This window comes from Suncus etruscus, chromosome 17, assembly GCF_024139225.1.
Source record: "Suncus etruscus isolate mSunEtr1 chromosome 17, mSunEtr1.pri.cur, whole genome shotgun sequence".
Taxonomy (NCBI): Eukaryota; Metazoa; Chordata; class Mammalia; order Eulipotyphla; family Soricidae; genus Suncus; species Suncus etruscus.
Window position 1 is genome coordinate 38,499,003 of NC_064864.1, and position 22,636 is coordinate 38,521,638.

Consider the following 22,636-nt stretch of genomic DNA (forward strand, 5'->3'; position numbering starts at 1 on the left):
TCTTTCTTCCATTCTGATGAAGGCTTAAAAAGCTATAAATTTTTCTCTCTCTCTCTTTTTTTTTTTTTTTTTTGGTTTTTCGGGCCACACCCATTTGATGCTCAGGGGTTACTCCTGGCTACGCACTCAGAAATTGCCCCTGGCTTGGGGGGACCATATGGGACCTCAGGAGATCGAACCATGGTCCTTTCCTTGGCTAGCGCTTGCAAGGCAGAAACCTTACCTCTAGCGCCACCTCACTGGCCCCAAATTTTTCTCTTTTTTTTTTTTACTTTTTATTTTTTTATTTTTTTTTAATTTATTTAAACACATTAATTACATACATGATTGTGTTTGGGTTTCAGTCATGTAAAGAACACCACCCATCACCAGTGCAACATTCCCATCACCAATGTCCCAAGTCTCCCTTCTCCCCACCCGACCCCCGCCTGTACTCTAGACAGGCTCTCCATTTTCCTCATACATTCTCGTTATTAGGACAGTTCAAAATGTAGTTATTTCCCTAACTAAACTCATCACTCTTTGTGGTGAGCTTCCTGAGGTGAGCTGGAACTTCCAGCTCTTTTCTCTTTTGTGTCTGAAAATTATTATTACAAGGGTGTCTTTCATTTTTCTTAAAACCCATAGATGAGTGAGACCATTCTGCGTTTTTCTCTCTCTCTCTGACTTATTTCACTCAGCATAATAGATTCCATGTACATCCATGTATAGGAAAATTTCATGACTTCATCTCTCCTGACAGCTGCATAATATTCCATTGTGTATATGTACCACAGTTTCTTTAGCCATTCGTCTGTTGAAGGGCATCTTGGTTGTTTCCAGAGTCTTGCTATGGTAAATAGTGCTGCAATGAATATAGGTGTAAGGAAGGGGTTTTTGTATTGTATTTTTGTGTTCCTAGGGTATATTCCTAGGAGTGGTATAGCTGGATCGTATGGGAGCTCGATTTCCAGTTTTTGGAGGAATCTCCATATCGCTTTCCATAAAGGTTGAACTAGACGGCATTCCCACCAGCAGTGGATAAGAGTTCCTTTCTCTCCACATCCCCGCCAACACTGTTTATTCTCATTCTTTGTGATGTGTGCCATTCTCTGGGGTGTGAGGTGGTATCTCATCATTGTTTTGATTTGCATCTCCCTGATGATTAGTGATGTGGAACATTTTTTCATGTGTCTTTTGGCCATGTGTATTTCTTCTTTGTCAAAGTGTCTGTTCATTCTTCTCCCCATTTTTTGATGGGGTTAGATGTTTTTTTCTTGTAAAGTTCTGTCAGTGCCTTGTATATTTTGGAGATTAGCCCCTTATCTGATGGGTATTGGGTGAATAGTTTCTCCCACGCAGTAGGTGGCTCTTGTATCCTGGGCACTATTTCCTTTGAGGTGCAGAAGCTTCTCAGCTTAATATATTCCCATCTGTTAATCTCTGCTTTCACTTGCTTGGAGAGTGCAGTTTCCTCCTTGAAGATGCCTGTAATGTCCTGGAGTGTTTTGCCTATGTGCTGTTCTATATATCTTATGGTTTTGGGGCTGATATCGAGGTCTTTAATCCATTTGGATTTTACCTTCGTACATGATGTTAGCTGGGGGTCTAAGTTCAATTTTTTGCAAGTGGCTATCCAATTGTGCCAACACCACTTGTTGAAGAGGCTTTCCCTGCTCCATTTAGGATTTTCTGCTCCTTTATCAAAAATTAGGTGGTTGTATGTCTGGGGAACATTTTCTGAGTATTCAAGCCTATTCCACTGATCTGAGGACCTGTCCTTATTCCAATACCATGCTGTTTTGATAAATGTTGCTTTGTAGTACAGTTTAAAGTTGGGGAAAGTAATTCCTCCCATATTCTTTTTCCCAATGATTGCTTTAGCTATTCGAGGGTGTTTATTGTTCCAAATGAATTTCAAAAGTGTCTGATCCACTTCTTTGAAGAATGTCATGGGTATCTTTAGAGGGATTGCATTAAATGTGTATAATGCCTTGGGGAGTATTGCCATTTTGATGATGTTAATCCTGCCAATCCATGAGCAGGGTATGCGTTTCCATTTCCATGTGTCCTCTCTTATTTCTTGGAGCAGAGTTTTATACTTTTCCTTGTATAGGTCCTTCACATATTTAGTCAAGTTGATTCCAAGATATTTGAGTTTGTGTGGCACTATTGTGAATGGGGTTGTTTTCTTAATGTCCATTTCATCCTTATTACTATTGGTGTATAGAAAGGCCATTGATTTTTATGTGTTAATTTTGTAGCCTGCCACCTTGCTATATGAGTCTATTGTTTCTAGAAGCTTTTTGATAGAGTCTTTAGGGTTTTCTAAGTAGAGTATCATGTCATCTGCAAACAGTGAGAGCTTGACTTCTTCCTTTCCTATCTGGATTCCCTTGATATCCTTTTCTTGTCTAATCGCTATAGCAAGTACTTCCAGTGCTATGTTGAATAGGAGTGGTGAGAGAGGACAGCCTTGTCTTGTGCCAGAATTTAGAGGGAAGGCTTTTAGTTTTTCTCCATTGAGGATAGTATTTGCCACTGGCTTGTGGTAGATGGCCTTAACTATATTGAGAAAGGTTCCCTCCATTCCCATCTTGCTGAGAGTTTTGATCAAGAATGGGTGTTGGACCTTATCAAATGCTTTCTCTGCATCTATTGATATGATCATGTGGTTTTTATTTTTCTTGTTATTGATGTTGTGTATTATGTTGATAGATTTACGGATGTTAAACCAGCCTTGCATTCCTGGGATGAAACCTACTTGATCGTAGTGGATGATCTTTTTAACGAGGCATTGAATCCTATTTGCCAGGATTTTGTTGAGGATCTTTGCATCTGCATTCATCAGTGATATTGGTCTGTAATTTTCTTTTTTGGTAGCATCTCTGTTTGGTTTAGGTATCAAGGTGATGTTGGCTTCATAAAAGCTATTTGGAAGTGTTTCTGTTTGTTCAATTTCATGAAAGAGTCTTGCCAAGATTGGCAGTAGTTACTCTTGGAAAGTTTGATAGAATTCATTAGTGAATCCATCTGGACCTGGGCTTTTGTTTTTGTGCAGACATTTGATTACTGTTTTAATTTCATCAATGGTGATGGGGGTGTTTAGATATGCTACATCCTCTTCCTTCAACCGTGGAAGATTATGAGTCCAAGAATTTATCCATTTCTTCCAGGTTCTCATTTTTAGTGGTGTAGAGTTTTTCAAAGTAGTTTCTGATTACCCTTTGAATCTCTGTCATATCAGTAGGGATCTCTCCTTTTTCATTCCTGATACGAGTTATCAAGTTTCTCTCTCTCTCTTTCTTTGTTAGGTTTGCCAGTGGTCTATCAATCTTGTTTATTTTTTCAAAGAACCAACTTCTGCTTTCGTTGATCTTTCAGATTAAAAATATGGAACGCTTCACGAATTTGCGTGTCATCCTTGCGCAGGGGCCATGCTAATCTTCTCTGTATCGTTCCAATTTTTGTATATGTGCTGCCGAAGCGAGCACAAATTTTTCTCTTAATACCACTTTTGTTGTCCTTTTTGTATGTCCTACAAATTCTGATAATTGGTGTATACATTCTCATTTATTTCCAGGAATCTTTTTAATTTCTTTTTTGATTTCGTCTCTACCCACTGGCTGTTTAGTAGTGAATTGTAAATTTTCATGTGTTAAAGTTCTTTGTCTGTGTCTGTAATTCACTTCTAATTTTATTGCATGATGATCTGAGAAGGTAGTTGATACAATTTATGTTCTCTTGATTTTATGGAAGTATATTTTGTAGCCCAGCATGTGATCTCTTTTGGAGAAAGTCCCATGTACATTGGAAAAGAAAGTATATTCAGCTTTTGGAGGATGGAGAGACCTATACATATCTACTAAGTTACACTCTTTGACTTCTTCCCTCAGAGACAGTATATCTTTGTTGAATTTTAGCCAGGTTAACATATCAAGGGGTGACAGAGAAGTGTTGAAGTCTTCACTATTATTGTGTTGTTATTGATGACTTTCTTCAAATTTATCAGCAATTGTTTTAAATGTTTTGCTGGCCCCCTGTTGGGTGCATATATGTATTTAGGGGTGTGATTTGCTCATGTTGTACATATTTCTTGATTATTAAGAAATGTTCATCTCTGTCTCTTATAACCTTTTTAAGCTTAAAGTTTGTGTTGTCAAATATTAGTATAGCCACAGCAGCCTTTGGGGTGGGGAGTGTTGGGAGGGTCACATCTAGCAGCTCTAAGGGGTTACTCCTGGCTCTATGCTCAGAAATTGATCCTGGCAGGCTCAGGGGACCATATGGGATGCCGAGATTCAAACTACCGTCCTTTTGCATGCAAGGCAAATGCTATTCTTCGGCTCCCCACACCAGCCTTTTTAAGGGAGTTTTTTGCTTGAATGATTGTCCTCCAATCTTTGACTTTGAGTCTGTGTTTGCTCTGACTATTCAGATGTGTTTCTTGCAGGCAGCAATATGTTGGACTCAGCATTTTGATTCATTTTGCCATTCTGTGTCTCCTAATTGGTGCATTTAGTCCACTGACGTTAAGAGAGATGATTTCCATGAAATTTTATGTCCATTTTTGGTAGAAGTCTGATTTGTTTGTGGGGTCTGACTTGCCTTAAAATTGGCCCTTTATATACCCATGACATTCTTCAAAGAAGTGGATCAGACACTTTTGAAATTTATTTGGAACAATAAACACCCTCGAATAGCTAAAGCAATCATTGGGAAAAAGAATATGGGAGGAATTACTTTTCCCAACTTTAAACTGTACTACAAAGCAACAGTTATCAAAACAGCATGGTATTGGAATAAGGATAGGTCCTCAGATCAGTGGAATAGGCTTGAATACTCAGAAAATGTTCCCCAGAGATACAACCATCTAATTTTTGATAAAGGAGCAGGAAATCCTAAATGGAGCAGGGAAAGCCTCTTCAACAAGTGGTGTTGGCACAATTGGATAGCCACTTGCAAAAAATTAAACTTAGACCCCCAGCTAACATCATGTACAAAGGTAAAATCCAAATGGATTAAAGACCTCGATATCAGCCCCAAAACCATAAGATATATAGAACAGCACATAGGCAAAACACTCCAGGACATTACAGGCATCTTCAAGGAGGAAACTGCACTCTCCAAGCAAGTGAAAGCAGAGATTAACAGATGGGAATATATTAAGCTGAGAAGCTTCTGCACCTCAAAGGAAATAGTGCCCAGGATACAAGAGCCACCCACTGAGTGGGAGAAACTATTCACCCAATACCCATCAGATAAGGGGCTAATCTCCAAAATATACAAGGCACTGACAGAACTTTACAAGAAAAAAACATCTAACCCCATCAAAAAATGGGGAGAAGAAATGAACAGACACTTTGACAAAGAAGAAATACGCATGGCCAAAAGACACATGAAAAAATGTTCCACATCACTAATCATCAGGGAGATGCAAATCAAAACAACGATGAGATACCACCTCACACCCCAGAGAATGGCACACATCACAAAGAATGAGAATAAACAGTGTTGGCGGGGATGTGGAGAGAAAGGAACTCTTATCCACTGCTGGTGGGAATGCTGTCGAGTTCAACCTTTATGGAAAGCGATATGGAGATTCCTCCAAAAACTGGAAATCGAGCTCCCATACGATACAGCTATACCACTCCTAGGAATATACCCTAGGAACACAAAAATACAATACAAAAACCCCTTCCTTACACCTATGTTCATTGCAGCTCTATTTACCATAGCAAGACTCTGGAAACAACCAAGATGCCCTTCAACAGACGAATGGCTAAAGAAACTGTGGTACATATACACAATGGAATATTATGCAGCTGTCAGGAGAGATGAAGTCATGAAATTTTCCTATACATGGATGTACATGGAATCTATTATGCTGAGTGAAATAAGTCAGAGAGAGAGAGAAAAACGCAGAATGGTCTCACTCATCTATGGGTTTTAAGAAAAATGAAAGACACCCTTGTAATAATAATTTTCAGACACAAAAGAGAAAAGAGCTGGAAGTTCCAGCTCACCTCAGGAAGCTCACCACAAAGAGTGATGAGTTTAGTTAGAGAAATAACTACATTTTGAACTGTCCTAATATTGAGAATGTATGAGGGAAATGTAGAGCCTGTTTAGGGTACAGGCGGGGGTTGGGGGGGGAGGAGGGAGATTTGGGACTTGGGTGATGGGAATGTTGCACTGGTGATGGGTGGTGTTCCTTTTATGACTGAAACCCAAACACAATCATGTATGTAATCAAGGTGTTTAAATAAAAAAAAAATTAAAAAAAAATTGGCCCTTTATTTCTTATTTTAAGGTTGATTTTGAGTCTGGAAAGTTTGTAACCTGTTGTTTATATGTGAGGCTCTGTTTACTTCCTTCAAACCTGAATGAAAGTAGGTCTGGGTGAAGTATTATTGGAGAAGCAGTCATTATTTTGAGGTTTGTCACTGTATCCCACCAATGCCTTTGGGCCATCAGAGTTGCTTATGATAAATATGCTGTAAATCTTAATGATGCCTCTTTGTATATAATTTCCCTTTCTGATTATGCTGCTTTTAGTATTCCATCCCTATCTGTTTTATTCATCATTGTGACTCTTATGTGTCTTGAGTTCTGTTCTTTCTATCTCTTTTAGCTGGTACCCTAGTGGTATTGAGGATGTGGTTTCATGTACTCTTTAATTCCAGGAATTGCTCAGCAATAATGTCCTTGACTGGTGATACTTCATTGGAGTTTTCTTCCTGAGTCTCTGGCACCCCAATGATTCTTATGTTGTTTCTATTGAGTTTATCCCAGAGTTCTATTGTTATATTTTTGTTTTATTTGAGGAGGTTTTTTAGGCTCTTCTGTTTTATAGAAGTGCTATGTAGTTCATCTTCTACATTGCTGAGTCTATTGTCAGTATCTGTTAATCTGCTGGTGAAACAGTGGTGAGGTTTTTATTTCAACTATCATGTTCTTCAGCCCTAATTTTTTTTTGTTTTGTTTTTTTGCGTTTTTTGTTTTTGGGTCACACCCGGCAGCACTCAGGGGTTACTTCTGGCTCTATGCTCAGAAATCGCTCCTGGCAGGCACGGGGGACCATATGGGTGCCAGGATTCCACCGTTCTTCTGCATGCAAGGCAAACTCCCTACCTCCATGCTATCTCTCCAGTCCCAAAATTCTGTGCTTTTATCTATCTCTACTAGAAACTTAGCATTTCCTTTTATAGTTTATCCTGGAGAACTAGAGTTTCTGAGCATTGCACATAGTTTCCTTATGATTATTTCTAAAGCTCCAGAATTCCTCCTATAGAGATATTAATTTAATGATCATAAGGACATTATACTTTAAATAAATCAGGACTTAGTTTTATTTCTCAAATATATCTAAACATACCACTTTTTTGTTTTGTTTTGTTTGTGTTTGGGTCACACCTGGAAGTGCTCAGAGGTTATTCCTGGCTCTGTGCTCAGAAATTGCCCCTGGCAGGCTTGGGGACCACATGGGATACCAGGAATTGAACCAGGGCTGTCCTGTTTTGGCCACATGCAAGGCAAATGCCCTACCACTGTGCTATCTCTCCAGCCCTAAACATACCACTTTTTTTTGTTCAGTGATATTTTTAAAACTGTAAATGAAAATCAAGAAACTTATCATCTACTATCTTTATTAATATCATATAGGCTCATCAATTAGCTTCCATGCAATCTCAGGCTTATAATGGTGGGAATACCAACCCTTCACCTGCTAATAATGAGGAAGAAGAAGAGGAAGAGGATGAATATGATTATGACTATGAATCCCTCTCTGATGGTAAGTGAAATAAAAAGACAAACCCAGGCTGTGCCCTGGGAAATGCTTGTGGATGATTTTTGTTGGGGTTGTGTGTGTATCTGTACTTTTATGTATATAAACCTGCCACTTCGTAGATCAACAATGCAGGTTGTTGTGATATTATCCAAGGGTTTTTTTTTGGGGGGGCACACCCTTTTGATGGTCAGGGATTACTCCTGGCTAAGTGCTCAGAAATCGCCCCTGGCTTGGGGGGACCATATGGGACTCCGGGGGATCGAACCGCGGTCCTCCTTGGCTAGCGCTTGCAAGGCAGACACCTCACCGGCCCTGAGTTTTTAAAACCTTAGCAAGAGGAATCAGACAAAGAAAGGGATTCTGTAATTTCTACATCCATCACTCAAGGAAAGAAGAGGAGGAAGTGAGAAAAAATACTGAAGTAACTCCTAAATGGATTTCTAAAAGAAGTGGAATTATAGCAGAGAAGACTATGTTAACTCTTCCCATTTCTAGAATAAATGATTATGTTGCTGGATTGGTTGACTGGCTTAATCATCACTCTCTGCAATTAATCTGTAATTAATAGCATTGCCATCCTTTTCTTTCTGCTCTCACTTTTCAGGGCTGTTAATCCTGTTTTCTAGAGTTTAGAAAAAGAATCATTATACAGCTTCCACAGATTCTCATACTACTTTTTTTCTGGTCCCACCAGAGAAATAAAACACTAGTGATAACTTATGGCAAATATAAAATATTCACATATTTTTCTGTATTTATGCTAAGTTATATACCAAGGCTCTCTCCACCATTTGAAAAGCCCACAGTCTATGAGTACATTACTCTCTCTCTTTCTTATCTTCTCCATTTCCTTCTTCAGAATTTGCAAATAAAACCAAATTTTACTTAAAAGAAGAAAAGAAAGAAAGAAAGAAAGAAAGAAAGAAAGAAAGAAAGAAAGAAAGAAAGAAAGAAAGAAAGAAAGAAAGAAAGAAAGAAAGAGAGAGAGAGAGAGAGAGAGAGAGAGAGAGAGAGAGAGGAAGGAAGGAAGGAAGGAAGGAAGGAAGGAAGGAAGGAAGGAAGGAAGGAAGGAAGGAAGGAAGGAAGGAAGGAAGGAAGGAAGGAAGGAAGGAAGGAAGGAAGAAAGGAAGGAAGGAAGGAAGGAAGGAAGGAAGGAAGATATACTAAAACTGAAGGGAAAACATTTTTATTCAACACTTCATATAAAGGCTTGATATCCAGGATATGTAAAATATTACCAAAGATCAAAAAATGGGAAAAGGAGATGAAAAGCACTTCTCAAAGAAAGATAAAGAGATATCTCTAATAGGCACAAGAAAAAGTGATAAGCATCATTAATCATTAAGGAAATCCAAGTCAAGACATCATCTCACACCAATGAGAATGGTACATATCAAAAATAGGAAGAACAATCTGTGCTGAAAGTGATGTAGTGAAAAAGAACTCTCATCTACTGGTGGTGGGAATGTTGTCTGGTTCAAGCCCTGTGGAAATGGAATGGAGAGTCCTCCATAAACTTATACTTAAGCTGCCAGATGACTCAGCAATTCTACTTTTTGGATTTTGGGTATCTATCCCAAGGATGAAAGACATTCAAAAGGACATATGCACACCATTTGTTCATTGCTGCAATGAGTACAATAACTAAGATATGAAATAAACCTAGATGTCTGGGGCCGGGCGGTGGCGCTAGAGGTAAGGTGCCTGCCTTGCCTGCGCTAGCCTTAGATGGACCGTGGTTCGATCCCCTGGCGTCCCATATGGTCCCCCAAGCCAGGAGCGACTTCTGAGCGCATAGCCAGGAGTAACCCCTGAGCATCACTGGGTGTGGGTGTGGCCAAAAAAAGGGCAAATGCCTAGATTCTTGAACCCAGAGAGTAGGGAGGAGAAAAGCAATCAAAGCAGAAGTGAAAAAGGAAAGTAATGGGTCTGAACTTAGGTTACATTGATGATGTGAGAAAGTGGTACATAAATTCAAAGCATAGATTCAACAATGGAAACATAAGATCTAAGCTAAAACCATGGAAATTTAATGTGCCTACTACATCATGAGATTGTGTGTAGAGGAAGTTGTGTGGTGAGGGATGATGGACCTTGGGAGCACTGGTAATAGGATTTGTCATGGTGGTGGGATTGGGTTTTGGGTCACGCCCGGCAATGCTAAGGGGTTACTCTTGTCTTTGCGCTCAGAAATCTCCCCTGGCAGGCTTGGGGGACCATATGGGATGCCAAAATTCGAACCACCGTCCTTCTACATACAAGGCAAACACCTAACCTCCATGCATCTATCTCTCCGGCCCCTGATGTTGAAATATTATGTGCCAAAATTTTAATTAGCAATGACATAGTAAGCCACAGCTCTATAATTAAATAGAAACTTTTTTAATACTATCTTTATTTAAACACCTTGATTACAAACATGATTGTGATTAGGTTTTAAATGTAAAAGCACTTATATAAAATCATATATAGAATGTTACTTCTGGAGGCCAGAGGGGTGGCTCTAGCCTTGGACAGACCATGGTTCGATCCCCCCATGTCCTATATTGTCCCCCAAGCCAGGAGCAATTTCTGAGCACATAACCAGGAGTAACCCCTGAGCATCACCAAGTATGCCCTCCCCACCCAAAAAAATTAAGAATGTTATTTCTGTATAAGGCAAATGTTTTGGGATTTTGTTGTTGTTTTGTTTTGTTTTTGGGTCACATCCCAGCAGTACTCTGGGGTTACTCCCGGCTCTGGCTCAGAAATCGTTCCTGGCAGGCACTGGGGATCATCTGGGATATCAGGATTCGAACCACCATCTGTCCTAGATCGGCTGCATGCAAAGCAAAGGCCCTACAGCTGTGCTATCTCTCTGGCCCCAAGGCAATTGTTTTTGCTAAAAATAATCAGATGATCTTCACACTTCCCATTAACATTAAGACAATCTTAATAGAGAGAGATAGCACAGCCGCAGGGCATTTTGTGGTTCATGCATGCATCCAATCTGGGAGTGTCCTGACATCCCATATGGTCCCCCAGCCTGCCAGAGGCGATTTCTGAGTGCAGAAACCAAAAGTAACCCCTGAGCACCGCTGGGTGTGGCCCAAAAACCAACCAATCAATAAATAAATAAAGTTTAAAAAAAAGACAATCAAGCTCTTTTTTTGGTTTTGGTTTTGGTTTTGGTTTTTGGGTCACACCCGGCAGCACTCAGGGGTTACTCCTAGCTCTATGCTCAGAAGTTGCCCCTGGCAGGCACAGGGGATCATATGGGATGCCGGGATTTGAACCACCGCCGTTCTGCATGGAAGGCAAATGCCTTACCTCCATGCTATCTCTCAAGTAGAATCAAGCTCTTTTTGTCCTGTATCTGTTTTCATGCTTCAGGATTTTCCTCTAATCATATTTGGTTCTATAACCCTCCATCATTACCAGAAATTACATTCTAGCCTCTCACAAAATACAAAACTAATGTTTTCCCACTTACTATTTACCCTTATTAATAGTTCATTGCCTCATATCTTCATCTAAAAGCAGATTTTTTTCCCATTTTTTTTTATTGTGGGCAAAGTAAGTTACAAATCTTTCACAGTAATATTTAAGGCACATAGTAGTAATTAAAAGCAGATTTATTGACCTGAAATCCTATCAGATAACCAAAGTCCTGATTCTTTAGTAGGGGTGTAAGAAGAGGAAGAAAATGAAAAGAATTCAAGATACTTTCTTTTTTTGTTTGTTTGTGGGTCACACCCGGCAGCGCTCAGGGGTCACTCCTGGATCCAGGCTCAGAAATTGCTCCTGGCAGGCTCGGGGGACCATATGGGATGCGGGGATTAGAACCACACAAGGCAAACGCCTTACCTCCATGCTATCTCTCCAGCCCCTCAAGATACTTTCTTATACTCTGTTCTTTAAAGGTCATGAAAATATTTTTTATGGTTTTTTTATTCTTCCTCACGAATTTCTGTTAGTCATAATGTTTTTTTTTTCTCTTAAAAGAAGCTTTTGGGGCCCGGAGAGATAGCATAGCGGCGTTTGCCTTGCAAGCAGCTGATCCAGGACCAAAGATGGTTGGTTCGAATCCCAGTGTCTCATATGGTCCCCCCCACCCCCCACCCCCCACCCCACCCCCGTGCCTGCCAGGAGCTATTTTTTTTTTCCCTTTCATACTTTCTTTTTTTTTTTTTCAGTTTTATAATTTTTTATTATGAAATATGAGAACAAAAAGATGCAAAGAAAGAGGATAAGGTAAAGTTACAGTGGAAGGACAATCACCCATAACATAATTATCAGAAGAAGTCCCCTTGCTGATATCTTAACTTTGAACTTTCACCAAAGAAAGTTAAGATAAATAAAACAGAATCCATGTGCAATTACTTTGTCCCTCAAGTCCCCAGATTGTAGCACATTATAATATTTCTTAACAGCACACAAGGCAATCTAAAGCCATCAAACTTACGTAACTCCTTAAACATTAGAGGCATACTATTTTTTACATTTCCATGTACATGCATATTAGCTTAAGTTAACCTCAAATTTTAAGTGGGTGTGTTTTAAGGATTAGAGTCAAAGGAGCACAGTAAAAACGGTGTTAGAGTGGCAATTGTTGTTTGCATAGGCCCACCAAAATATGAGAGGCATGGAAAGGAATAGCCTTGGCCTAAATACAAAGAGATCCTACCCTTGAAGTTTCCTGGCATAAGACCAGCTCTAGGCCTCAGGAAAGTTATTGTTCGCTCCAAGACATTGTCCGTAGCGCCAACACACTTATCACACAGTCTCTGTTGTCGGTCTCATGTTTCTGTATTAAAGATTCTGGAATCTGCATGTCCTACATTGAAGTCATGATGTGGAGTGCCTTCTCGTTTCACCTCACCATGAAAGGGGAATGCAGAAAGCCCTGTCCTGTAAGCAGGTTGTTGTTGTTAAGTCTTCTCAGTGTTAAGGGAAGTATCTTTTGAGCAGGACGATGTCTGAGCAGTGGTAGGGTCTTCCGTGGTAGAGGATTGCTTCCAGGTGATGTTATAGACAAACCTCACCATAAAGGGGCAATACAGCAAGCCCTGTCCAGTAAGCAGGTCATTGTTCTTGTTGTCTTCTCAGTGTTAAGGGATGTCTCTTTTGAGTAGATCGATGTCAGAGCAGCTGTAGGGTCGTCCCTGGTACAGGAATGCCTCCGGGTGATGTTATATACAACCTTGGATGTTTTGTAAATGTCTTCTGTAGATCAAGGGGTAAATGGAGAATGCCCATTCTTCTGAGGCCTGTGCCAGGTCTTTATGTCAATGTTCAGGGTGTAAGGTCTCATTGCACAAGATTTGTGTGTTCCCATTTCTATTAGATAAGAACTTATTGGTATGTATAGTATTTTCCCATGTTAGTGTGCCTACGCAAACAAGTAATAAAGCCACGTGGTGCTATCAGATATACGGGGGCATAAGAACATTTCCAACAAGACCCATGACTTGGTTCAAACATAAGTATTAAACTGAGGGATTCTTTCACACCAAATTCCATATTGAGCAGTTCACAAAGAGAAGATAAAAAACATGGGGGGGGGGATCATCACTGTATAAGAAAGTATTTAGCAAAAGTTATAGCCGTCAAAGAAAACACCCATAAAATGTTGAAAAGATATGCGTCATTTTTATGCCTTTTAAAATAGTTGGGTGGGTGTCAACTCTAGGGCACCACTTTGGTCTGTGAATTAGGACTCAACAGTACTTAAGTTAGAAAGGGTAAAAAAGGAGTAATGATGATAGGAGATAAAGAAGTTAAAGAGAAATATGAACTTATGAAGGGGTATGCAAAAGGGCAGAGTACAAAATGGACATTCTGCATACATAAAAACATAATTCAATGATAGTGAGTACTATTAATGTTTCTTGTGAGAGTACTATTAATGTTTCTTGTGAGAGTACTATTAATGTTTCTTGTGAGAGTACTATTAATGTTTCTTGTGAGAGTACTATTAATGTTTCTTGTGAGAGTACTATTAATGTTTCTTGTGAGAGTACTATTAATGTTTCTTGTGAGAGTACTATTAATGTTTCTTTTTTTTTTTTTTTTTTTTTTTTTTGGTTTTTGGGCCACACCCTGTGACGCTCAGGGGTTACTCCTGGCTATGCGCTCAGAAGTTGCTCCTGGCTTCTTGGGGGACCATATGGGACGCCGGGGGATCGAACCGCGGTCCGTCCTAGGCTAGCGCAGGCAAGGCAGGCACCTTACCTCCAGCGCCACCGCCCGGCCCCTATTAATGTTTCTTGTGAGAGTACTATTAATGTTTCTTGTGAGAGTACTATTAATGTTTCTTGTGAGAGTACTATTAATGTTTCTTGTGAGAGTACTATTAATGTTTCTTGTGAGAGTACTATTAATGTTTCTTGTGAGAGTACTATTAATGTTTCTTGTGAGAGTACTATTAATGTTTCTTGCGATAGCCCCCGCGCGATTTTGAGAATGTAGACTGGACAGAGATTACCAGTGCCAGCCAAACCTCCTCCTGCTAGACTCCCGGCTCCCAGGAAGGAGAGATCCTTCAAGAAGCCGGGAGACCAGAGGTTCAGAGCCCCACCCAGACCCTCCCTAAGGAGCCGCATGGATAGTGGGGGAAGGCCTAGGGTACCTTCAAGCTCCACCAAGGGACCCAACTCACCGGCTTGCCCAGGCGTGTGGCCCGGGGAAGCCCTGGAGATCTGGAGCAAGGCGGCAGAGGGGTGCTGGGGTTACCCAAGTCCCGCACCCCCCCTAGGCCTGGCCAAGCAGGCCTCCGGCATGGCGTGGGCTTGCCAAGCCTCCTGCCAGGAGCTATTTCTGAGCAGACAGCCAGGAGTAACTCCTAAGCAACTCTGGGTGTGGCCCAAAAACCAAAAAAAAAAAAAAATTAATTGACTAAAATGAAAAATCTCAGACCGGAGCAATATCACATCTGCATGCACCAAACCAGGTTCTTTCCTCGGCATCTTATGTGGTCCCTAAACCCTGCCAAGAGTGGTTTCTAAGCACAGAGCTAGGAAATAATCCCTGCATAGCATCAGGTTTGCCCCAATAAAAAACAATAAAAGAATGAAAAGTCCACTAAAGATTAATCCATCTTGATGGCATTTTCTGCCATAAGAAGTTAATCTACTAGACGATAAATTCACTCTATTATAAATCACTCTTGAGGTTTTATTTCAGGTACTTTTGAGAGATAGAAAGGTCATGACTGGGTCAGAGTGGTTAGGGTGTTTACCTTGCAGGCATCCATCCTGGGTTCAATCCCCAGCATCCCATATGGCTCACTACATACATTTAGGAATGATTTCTAGCAGCAGAACCAGGGATATGCCCTTAGCACTAACAAGTTTTTTGGTTTTTGGGTTTTTTTTTTGGTTTTGGGGTCAGACCTGGCAGTGCTCAGGGGTCATCTGGCTCCACACTCAGAAATCACCCCTGGCAGGCACAAGGGACCATATGAGATGCCGGGATTCGAACCACCATCCTTTTGCATGCAAGGCAAATGCCTTACCTCCATGCTATCTCTCCAGCCCTGCACTAACAGGTTTTACCCAAAATCTAAACCAATAAAAGTTCATGGCTTTACTTACTCATTATTGTTATTATTTTAAGTGTTTCAATATGCAAAACAGAATGGATTGGTAGGAGAAGGGCCTTTCTGATTTATGTTGGATTTAAACCCTATGCTAACTGAATTTCTAAGATAGATACAAACTATTTTTTAACTAGCCTGTATACATAGAAAGGGGTCTGCTCTAGTTCACTAGGAGAACCTGGGCAATGTCCTTCCAACACTCTAGTCTTGGCTTCCTCAGTTGTATGATGAAAGGTTTTTGGCTAATGTCTCTTCTTGCATTAATATGTGCTATCTGAGATGTTAATCCACTATCGCCATGTGATGATGTCACAGTTCTTTGAATGACCACTCTGACTTATTTTAAATAGGCCTGTTTAAGACTGTTCTGATTCAGCTTCCTTTTGCTGCTATTAAATACTCTGTCCATCTGACACCCTAGATGTGGTTTGGGGTGCCTTGCTCACCTCTGTGCATTATTTTTTTCTACAGTTAGAGCCAAATACAATTTCATTGGAAGTTGCTTAATATTTTAAAACTTCTTGTAGTAATGGGTCTTTGTGCCCATTACTTTACCTATCTCCCTGGAGAAATAAACATGCTCTCAAAATTCTTGTTTCTGCAAGACTTTCACAGACCTTTTCTTTAGTTTTTTTGTTTGTTTGTTTGTTTTTTGTGGTTTTGGGGTCGCATCCGGCAGTGCTCAGGGGTTACTCCTGGCTCTACGCTCAGAAATTGCTCCTGGCAGGCTCAGGGGACCATATGGGATGCCAGGATTCAAATCACCGACCTCCTGCATGCAAGATAAACACCTTACCTCCATGCTATCTCTCCGGCCCCATAAAATGAGAAAATTAAACTAATAGTTCCTTATTAGAAGTATTTATGTAAATAAAGAAAAAAAGAAATATTGTACTAAATTATGTCAAGTTCTTCATTATTATACTTGAATACCATGTATATAGAACCTACTAAGAATAAAAAAATTTTTACATAAAAAAAAAAAACAAATCCTGAGGCATTGGGAGGGGGAATGTTACACTGGTGAAGGGGGGTGTTCTGTTTGTGACTGTAACCCAACTATAATCATGTTACTTAAATAAAAATATATTTATAATAAAAAATAAAAAATATAAAAAAACACACACAAAAGAAGTATTTATGTTTCCTAAACATAAAGTTACTTTCGGAAAAAATAAATGAAGTTAAAGATGACTCTTCAGGAGTTCTTTTTTGTCAATAGATTCTCAATAAATATTTAAACTTTATTAAATGTTCATTAAATGTTTTGCCAACTTTGCATTTTATCTTGACTACCTTGAACATGAACTAGCATCTTAGTAGGTATGTTTGCTTACAATGACTGCATGATTCTAACAAATTAATACATTTCTATCTATATGACATAAGTGGAAATTTTATGAGTCAATGAAAACATGGAATATGAGGTGGCATCATGGTTAATGTTGAAAGCATTTCCATCCCTTTGTTGCTAGCCACTGCATCTTTGAATAGACAAAGAAGCCAATGAATTGAAGATTTCTAATTTCACTTATTCTGTAATCTGAGTTGTTATATATGCTTTGCTTCATACCTTAGTTTAATTTATCTAGCTTTTTGTCTTACTTTTCCTTACTTGTTTCCTCTCTCTATTCTATTTTTCTATAGCAGAAGTCCTTACTACTTCTCCTGCTCCTAACAGTCAGGAAGGTAAAGCCATTTGAACCAGGCATTTTAACTGCATGAATGTCAGTCTTCTATTTATAGTTTCTTATGCCTGATTAGCATGAACTTGCATATTTCTCTGAATAAGAGTATAATAAAACTATTTTATTCATTTACTTCTTGACAGCCTGCATGGCCCTGATTTCATATAAGGATATTTAATATTAATGTTGTGGCCCACTGAGATAGTAAATTTTGGGTGAGAAGTGAGTCTTTTTGTTTTCCACATTAACAGAACATAATCATCATATACATAGAACATATTTAACATTGGTTTCATTAGAAGTGTCAAAACCATAGCAAAGTAGAAGACTATTTGTCATGGTATGATTTTAAATATATTTTTATGCTTAGCATACAGATTTCAATCAATTACTTTCTAATTATAACTGAAATTTTCAAATGACCTTTTAATTCAGATTTTGATATTTCTCATGCTAAAAGAATTAATAACTTTTTTTTAAGGTGAGTGTGCTTAAAACATGTAAAAGTGCTTCAAGTACTAAGTCCATCCTGAGTCTGTGATCTGAGAGCTTCCTGACTCAGTGTCTTTAATATGCTTTCACAATTGCAACTTTCTGTATGGAAAAAACACTTTAATTAGAAGTAGTGTTATTTTTACCATATGGTTCAAAACACTAGTAAACAAGTCGCTTCAATTAAAAGAAAGCATACCATTTCACAGATTAAAAAAAATTCTATTAGGCCATTATTTTAGTAACATGTCACAGAAACTGGTGGTGGGATTTATGCTGGAACATTGTATGCCTGAAATTCAGCTATGAACAACTTTGTTAATCCTGGTGTCTTTATTAAGAGGATATTTATATTTTATTTAGCCAGAGCTTCAGTCTTGCAGATTAGCACAATTATCTGGATATCTTTGCAATGATGTAGACATAGAGCTTAAAAGAAGCATTTGGTTCTTGCTCACTAAAGTCTGCCAACTCATTTTCAGACAACATTCTAGATGACAGACCTGAAAATAAATCATGTAATGACAAGCTCCAATTTGAATATAGTGAAGAAATACCCAAGAGGATAAAGAAAGCAGATAATTCTGCTTCCAACAAAGGCAAGGTTGGTAATTGGTTTCTGTTAAATTCCATTAATCCTGTAGTACTCATGTCAGTACCTCATGGGGCTTCAATCCCTCCCTGTCCCTTTCCTTCACCTTTTTTTCTTACTTTCCCATAGATGCCAAAAATCAAACAAAAATGATATGGGACACCTATAGCTCTGTAGGTAGTTTCATGATAGAAACACACATATAGATTTTCTAGACAAGTGCATGCTATTGGAGAAGGAATATTTAGATAAGAAGGGAGAAAAATCTTCATTGTAGACCAAGAAAAAAGCATGGTACATTGGGCCGGGCGGTGGCGCTGGAGGTAAGGCGCCTGCCTTGCCTGCGCTAGCCTAGGATGGACTGCAGTTCGATTCCCCGGCGTCCCATATGGTCCCCCAAGAAGCCAGGAGCAACTTCTGAGTGCATAGCCAGGAGTAACCCCTGAGCGTCACAGGGTGTGGCCCAAAAACCAAAAAAAAAAAAAAAAAAAAAAAGCATGGTACATTCAAGAAATTGAAAAGGTTTTAAAGATGTTTGGGGTGATGATAAAAGATAAACACTGACAGGATGGAAACAACAAAAATAAATTAGTTACATAACTTCTATCCTTCTGGTCCTTCCAGTATAGTCTGAGAAAGTCTGTAGACATTATTCAGGTGACACTGTTAGAGATTATGAGGTAATTATAATAATAAACTATGTCCCAAATTTGAACTATGATAGGAGTTTTGTTCCATTATCTACTCATTCAACAAATATACAGCAGCTATTCAACATTTAAGATCAAGATCAACTGATTTAAGTCCTAGCAGAATGAATGAAGCACATTCATTGCTCTAAAAAAGCTTTGATTCTGTGAAAGGTGTTAGGATATGAATTTAATGAATATAAAGCAAGGTGGAACATATTCATGGCACAGATAAAGAGCTCTGGGATTCAGAAAGTAGGTGGCATGTACCTGCCATGTAAATTTTTAGCCATTTTTCATTTATAGGTTTATGACATGGAACTGGGTGAAGAGTTTTATCTTCCTCAAAATAAAAAAGAAAGCAGACAGATTGCACCAGAGCTTTCTGATCTTGTCATCTACTGCCAAGCAGTAAAATTTCCAGGTAAGAGATGGTAATATTCTCTAAAACATTTGAAGATATTAATATGCCATTTACTACTTCCTAAAAGATAACACTGTCCCATTTATCTGTTCATGCATTGTGAATACTCTTGGCTAGTGATTCCTTGATTTCTATTGCTATGCATTCATTGCAACTTTTAGGTCCTCATCTAATAGGCTCATGCGTTTTGGTGGACTTGGAAACTTGCTAGGATTTCTCTCTATAACCCCAGCTGCTAGTGTCTTCCTTAGTTTACCCATATTTCTTTACATTTGGTGGCTTAGAGTGTTCTACCCTCAGGTCTCAGCCCTCCCTAGTCACCTATGGCATGGGGCTAGGTCCCTTCTCTGGAGTGTAGCCCTAAGTGGGAATGATGGCATTGGTCGTCTAGGTTTGGCTCTGCCCTCAGGTCTCCTCCCTCCCGTTACCTGAGAGAAGAATCAGGTCCCATCTCTGCGCCACAGCTCCCAAGCTGTAGGTAATGGTGACCGCTCCAGTCCAAGCCTATCCTCAGGACTCCTCTCTCCTGTTACCTGTGAGAAGGTGCAGGTCACCTTTCCATGCCACAGCCCTTAAACGCAGGTAATGGCTGCGACGGCGCTGGTCTAAGCATATTGTGAATACTCTTAAAATAAACAAATTGCATTATGCAAAATATTGTTACACTACTTTCTAAACATTGTAGTGGCAGTTACAGAAATCGCAATGGTAGCAGTATTTACTTTGCTGCCTATTTATACCATCCCATAGTGTCTTTTTTAATAGTGAACAATAATGATGGTATGATAGTCACAATACTATATTAATATATATTATATATACTAATATTAAGCCCTTAAGTACCAAAATTTGGCTAAGTATTTTATATACATTATCTTATTGAACTAATAATAATCTTATGATTTAGATATTTTAGCCCCAATTTTAAATAAGACAAAGTTAAGAGAGATGAAGAAATTTGTTTGGGGTTTCTTATCTGTCATGTTCGCAAAAGACACAATTTTACTTAGAGAGGAAATTTATTAATTTATGTACTGACAAATGAGTAATAAATAGATTTTAGGTCCAGCATGGTCCAAGGCCTTCTCTTCATTTCTCAGAGCAGTGCATCAGGCCAGTACTACATGTTTCCAAATTGAGCTTTAATACAAGAGTCTGTCCAGTATTTTTTTCAGTGGCAGTTTTATAGTCTTTCATTGGATCTATATATTTGTAAACCAGTCACTGTTGCCCAAAGCATACAGGCAAGGCTCTAATGCAGGGGTCTCAAACTCGCGGCCCGAGGGCTGCAAACGGCCCTCCTCCATACAGCATTTTGTGGCCCTGCCCTAGAGGAATCTTTTTTTGTTTTGTTTTGTTTTGTTTTGTTTTAGTTGTTTGGGTCACACACCCCAGTGTTCAAGGCTTACTACTGACTTTGCACTCAAGGATCGCCCCGACTTTGCCTCCTACGGCCCCCAGGTAAATTGAGTTTGAGACCCCTGCGTCTAATGGTAGAGGGACTGTACCTTGATATACTGTACTTGATATGCGTGTACTTGATTCATACCTGAGCTAGAGACAAAGCTCCATCAAATTTTCTAGGATCAAGGATGGGATTTTAGCTTTCCTAAAATGGTCATTTTTAGAAGTGCAAAGAACGTAAGCTGATAAATTTACTTTCCACTGAAAATGTGTGCTTCAATTAATATATTATTGAGCTATGAATCTAAACTGTTGCCAGAGTACTCCCCTTAGCCATTGTGCTACTTCATTGTAGAAAGTATCACTGAGCCTTTTGAAATGTGCTAGTAATGAGTACAAACATGTATTCACCCAAGTCCAAGTTTCACATATGGGGGCAGTGAGAAATGGAGGACAAAAATAATAGTCAGGGGGCCGGGTAGGTGGCGCTGGAGGTAAGGTGTCTGCCTTGCAAGCGCTAGCCAAGGAAGGACCGCGGTTCGATCCCCCGGCGTCCCATATGGTCCCCCCAAGCCAGGGGCGATTTCTGAGCACATAGCCAGGAGTAACCCCTGAGCGTCAAACGGGTGTGGCCCAAAAACCAAAAAAAAAAAAAATAATAGTCAGGAAAAACAGTTTTTTCCATTGCACTAAGAAAATTGGATTATTTATTCACAATTTCCAAAAGTCAAAAAAGCAGCTCCAATGGTGGATTCCTCTAATCAGAACTCTAGAATGAGCACATGTAGGGAGCCAACAAGCACATTCCTCATTAGTTTTATTTGGAAAAAAAATCTATCATTACTTCATTCCATATGAAGCAAAATTTGCCCAGAACATAAAGTGCAAAAATTCACCAGTCCAAATTTATGCACCCTGTGGTTATAGCTACTTCTGAGAAAAATGTAAAAATACCACAATTGCTATAAACTAAGCACCTTTCATATCTATACACTCATTGAATTGTCATCTCATTTAATCCTGATCATACTCCTTTTACATATTGGGTCTTTATCATTCAGTATTAATTGCAGCAGTTTTATTTCATGCAGTTTTACAAAATCTGTGTGTTATTTTGGGGGGGGGTCATTCTATAAGAAGCATGTAGTTATTCACATTGGCCTACAATGACAAAAGTGTTTTATATCACTAGATTCAGTGCTTCTACTAACTAGTGCTAATGATGCCAATAAGTCCTGTGTACTACTAGGTCATAAGGGTGAAAAAGAACTTCATGTTAAACTTTAACAGGAATGGAAAATGTTGAGTTCTCTTGCTTGTAGTTTTTGGCTAATTTATTTTCTTTTTATGGTAACAGGTCTGTCAACTCTAAATGCATCTGGCTCTAACAGAGGAAAAGAAAGAAAAAGCAGGAAGTCCATTTTTGGCAACAATCCGGGCAGAATGAGCCCTGGAGAGATAGCATCATTTAACAAAACATCTGGAAAAAGTAAAGTCACTTTCTGACAATATCTTTGCTTGATTCTGCATGCTGGATGATGCCGATACTTTACTGTCTAAGAATTTCTTTTAACTTTTTTATTCTTTTTATTTTCATGACTGCTCATATCTGAGTGAACATACTTTTTAGATTACAAATTTATGCTATAACTAAAAATATCACTGAAGATATCTTAATACAGTGTATAGTTCAAAGCAAAAACTGGAGTGTAGAATTAAACTCTGGAGGACAAGGATATGGCTCAAGTAGTAGAGCAAATGTCTTACATGATCCTGAATTTTATGCTATGCCCCCACCTCAATAACCATCACAAGTAACCCCCCACAAAAATTATTATTAACAACAAAAATTATAGCAAATAACAGCCACTTAAAACATTTCATTGGTTCTTGGAACTTTATACACTCTTCATGTGTTATGGTACAGAAGATATATTCATTTTATTTCTAACTTTGATATATTATGAAAGTAATAGATTCTTATAATATCAATGTAG

At 39.0% G+C, this 22,636-nt stretch overlaps 1 protein-coding gene and 1 non-coding gene across 2 annotated transcripts in view; one reads left to right on the forward strand and one right to left on the reverse strand.

Annotated features, from left to right (window-relative positions):
• The window catches only part of PLCE1 (phospholipase C epsilon 1), a 353,407-nt gene that overhangs the window by 300,970 nt on the left and 29,801 nt on the right, over positions 1–22,636 (forward strand). The window contains exons 20-23 of the mRNA XM_049790786.1: positions 7,645–7,774; positions 18,013–18,134; positions 19,118–19,235; positions 21,997–22,128. Coding sequence (XP_049646743.1) covers positions 7,645–7,774; positions 18,013–18,134; positions 19,118–19,235; positions 21,997–22,128 — 502 coding nt within the window. The remainder of the gene's footprint in view (positions 1–7,644; positions 7,775–18,012; positions 18,135–19,117; positions 19,236–21,996; positions 22,129–22,636) is intronic.
• Positions 3,367–3,473, reverse strand: LOC125995238 (U6 spliceosomal RNA). Its single transcript, XR_007490791.1, has one exon. It is a non-coding gene; the product is annotated as a U6 spliceosomal RNA (small nuclear RNA).